At 48.9% G+C, this 2,758-nt stretch overlaps 1 protein-coding gene across 1 annotated transcript in view; it reads left to right on the top strand.

Moving 5' to 3' along the window:
* Window positions 1-1,823: 1,823 nt before the first annotated feature.
* Window positions 1,824-2,758, top strand: part of 5-HT2 (5-HT2 receptor) — a gene marked incomplete at its 5' end in the record, with an annotated part of 26,414 nt that continues 25,479 nt past the window's right edge. Inside the window, 4 exon segments of the mRNA NM_001245992.1 lie at window positions 1,824-1,825; window positions 1,828-1,846; window positions 1,849-1,854; window positions 2,200-2,223. Coding sequence (NP_001232921.1) covers window positions 1,824-1,825; window positions 1,828-1,846; window positions 1,849-1,854; window positions 2,200-2,223 — 51 coding nt within the window.

The following is a 2,758-nucleotide window of genomic DNA, read 5'->3' as shown; positions in this document are numbered from 1 at the left end:
GAAATATCTTTCGTCCTTACTTCTCTTCCAGTTCTTTGTATGTTACTCTCTAGTAGCACCTCTATTTTTAAGGCTCTTATAATATGACCTGATTGTGGTACAAGTACCGTAAAACTCATACAAAAACTAAAGAGACTACGGCCTGAGGGAAGACGGAAGGTGGATGAGGGGGGGAGGGGTTGGAAATTAAATTGATGTAACTATTTGTTTTCTGGGCCATTTTCACGCCCTTGTCGACACAGTTCAGATCATTAATTGGGAAACGAGCTTCGACAATATTAATTTATCAAGCTCAACCCGGGCTGAGAGGGATACAACATCCCTGCAGAAAGACCGAGAAGCTTTGATAAAATTCTCCCCCACCCCGGAATCGAAGTGATACTATGAAAGTAGTTGGGATGTTAGGTTCAACCCACAGACCATAATGTCTTTGTCGAGGCTGATCCTTAAAACGGAGACGGGCGGTAAATTATGACGTCCAGCTTCTTAAATAATCTTACGGAGTTGAAAAGGGCGTTAAACCTTCTCGCAACTTTGGACCCATAAATGGAAAATGATTCAATCAAAAGTTATGATAAGCGTAGTCTTCCGTATTCGCCCGACTTGAGAGTCATGCTAGTCTTATAACGAGATGAATGCTGTAGTATACTTACTTATTTACTTACTTACTAACTGGAGCTGCCGTCTCTGACTCAGAGGTTGACGTGTAATGACCCCCCATCCTTCACGGCCACCAGTCGTGAAGTGAGCTTTTTGCAAAGGTGAACAACTTGTGTTTCGCGCGCTCATATGACCTTAGCAGTTGCGAGCGCCGTAAAACCTTATACTATACACATACCTTCACGGTCGCGAGCTGCTGTTGCACATTTTGCCATATTTAGGCTTGCCAATGTTCTTATGTTGTCATTCCATGGTATTCTTTGTCTTCCTATGGCTCTCCTGCCCCACATCTTTCCTTATTCAAGCACCTTTTTCTCAATGGTCTTACTCACTTACGCTTGTACAAACAAACAAACACACACACACACACACAGACACACACACACACACACACACACACACATACACACACACACACACACACACGCACACATATACACACACACAAACACACAAACAAACAAACACATAGTGGTTGGTTGGCGGGTGCTCTGGAGTGGTTTGCTCCTTCTTTCCTATCAAACAGCTATCATCCTGATCTCTCCTCCTTCTTTTTTTGTGTTTGTTACTCTCTTGTAACACCTCTAATCTTCGGCACTCATATAAACTTATTGCGTTGCAAGTGCCGTAAAACTCTTACTAAAAACTAAAAACCAATACACACAAGCGAACAAACAAACATACACAGACAAGCACACACACAAACGCAAACACCACAGCAGCCAGTTACCAGAATATACTCTCGCCATAATTGAAATAACACAAGTACCCCGCGGACTCAAGAGACGCACGTCGTAGCTTAGGGCAGCAAACTTATCTTCCCCGCGTCTGTGACACCAATATGCAACATTACTGTCAAGAACGAAGACGGGTAGCCGCGGGTAGCCGCTAAACGGATGCCAAGGAAAACGGGGTAGATACGGGTAGCTGCTAAACGGGTGCCAGCAGTTAGAGGGAAGCTCGATGCTCCCTGGAGATAGGTTCTGGAATATTCATGCCAGCTTCTGGAGCGGCCGGCCGAGGAAGAGATATTTATTTCATGATCTCTCGGCTACCCGGGTGCCTTCTCTTCCCTACCACGGGGTGGATAATTCTTGCTGAGTGATCTTTCTGTTGCTCCTTGGGGTACGCATGTTGTTGGGGTACAAGAGGGGGGCGGGAAGGGGCAGGAGGAGGAGGGGAGGGACGGGAGGAAGAGATGAGTAAAGTGCGAGGGGTGGGGGTACAAGGAGGGGGGCAAGAGGAGGGACGGGTAGGATGGGAGAGGAGGGGTAGGGAGAGAGGGGTAGGGTAAAGTGGGAGTGGTAGGGTGGGAGGGGTGGAACTGGTTGGGGGTATGGGGGAAGGGGGGGGAGACTGGACGAGCGAAGGGACGAGGGGGACAGGGGTAGGAGGTGCGGGGGATTGGTAGGGGGAGCTGGAAGACTGGACGGGTGAGGGGGGAGGGGAGAGGACGAGACCGGGGGGAGGACGGAAGGGGGGCGAAAGGACAGTGGTGGGGAGCGACTGGATGAGAGGTAGGGGAGGACAGGAGTCGGGGGAGGAGGAGCAGGGTTTGGAGGGGGGAAGGGGGAGCAAGATGAGGAGGAAGGGAGTGGAGGGGCAAAGACTGGACGGGGGAGGGGGGAGTGAGGGGGGACAGGAGGAGGGGGCAGGATTGGGAGGAAGGATGGGGACGAGAGAGAGGACGGAGATGTGATACCCCTGGGAGACCCTCCACTCCTTGTTGGATGGACACAGTACAGGCGGGAAGTTCGGAGCTGGTTCTGCATGGTAAACAGGGAGAAACAAGAGCTGCTGTATTAGCTCTTTAGTATACTTACTTACTGGTTAGCATGGGTACCCATTTATTATAGACAGTGAAAGATCTTGTCAGTTTGTTAGTGTTTGAGCGCTTAATCAGCTGCTTTCAGTGTATTATGCTTCCTGGAAAGCTGAGAATGTTTCTGTGTGTTCTTTGGTGTGCTTGGGTAGTAATATGCACTCACCCATGCACACAGCAAATGAGAACATAACTATAACAATATCTTAACATGTTTAAACCGCTCCACGTGATAAACGTTCTCTCTCTCTCTCTCTCTCTCTCTCTCTCTCTCTC

Source organism: Aplysia californica, unplaced genomic scaffold (assembly GCF_000002075.1).
Source record: "Aplysia californica isolate F4 #8 unplaced genomic scaffold, AplCal3.0 scaffold00243, whole genome shotgun sequence".
In the NCBI taxonomy this organism is placed as follows: domain Eukaryota; kingdom Metazoa; phylum Mollusca; class Gastropoda; order Aplysiida; family Aplysiidae; genus Aplysia; species Aplysia californica.
Note: the sequence above shows the minus strand (reverse complement) of the source record. Positions and strands in the feature narration are given on the sequence as shown.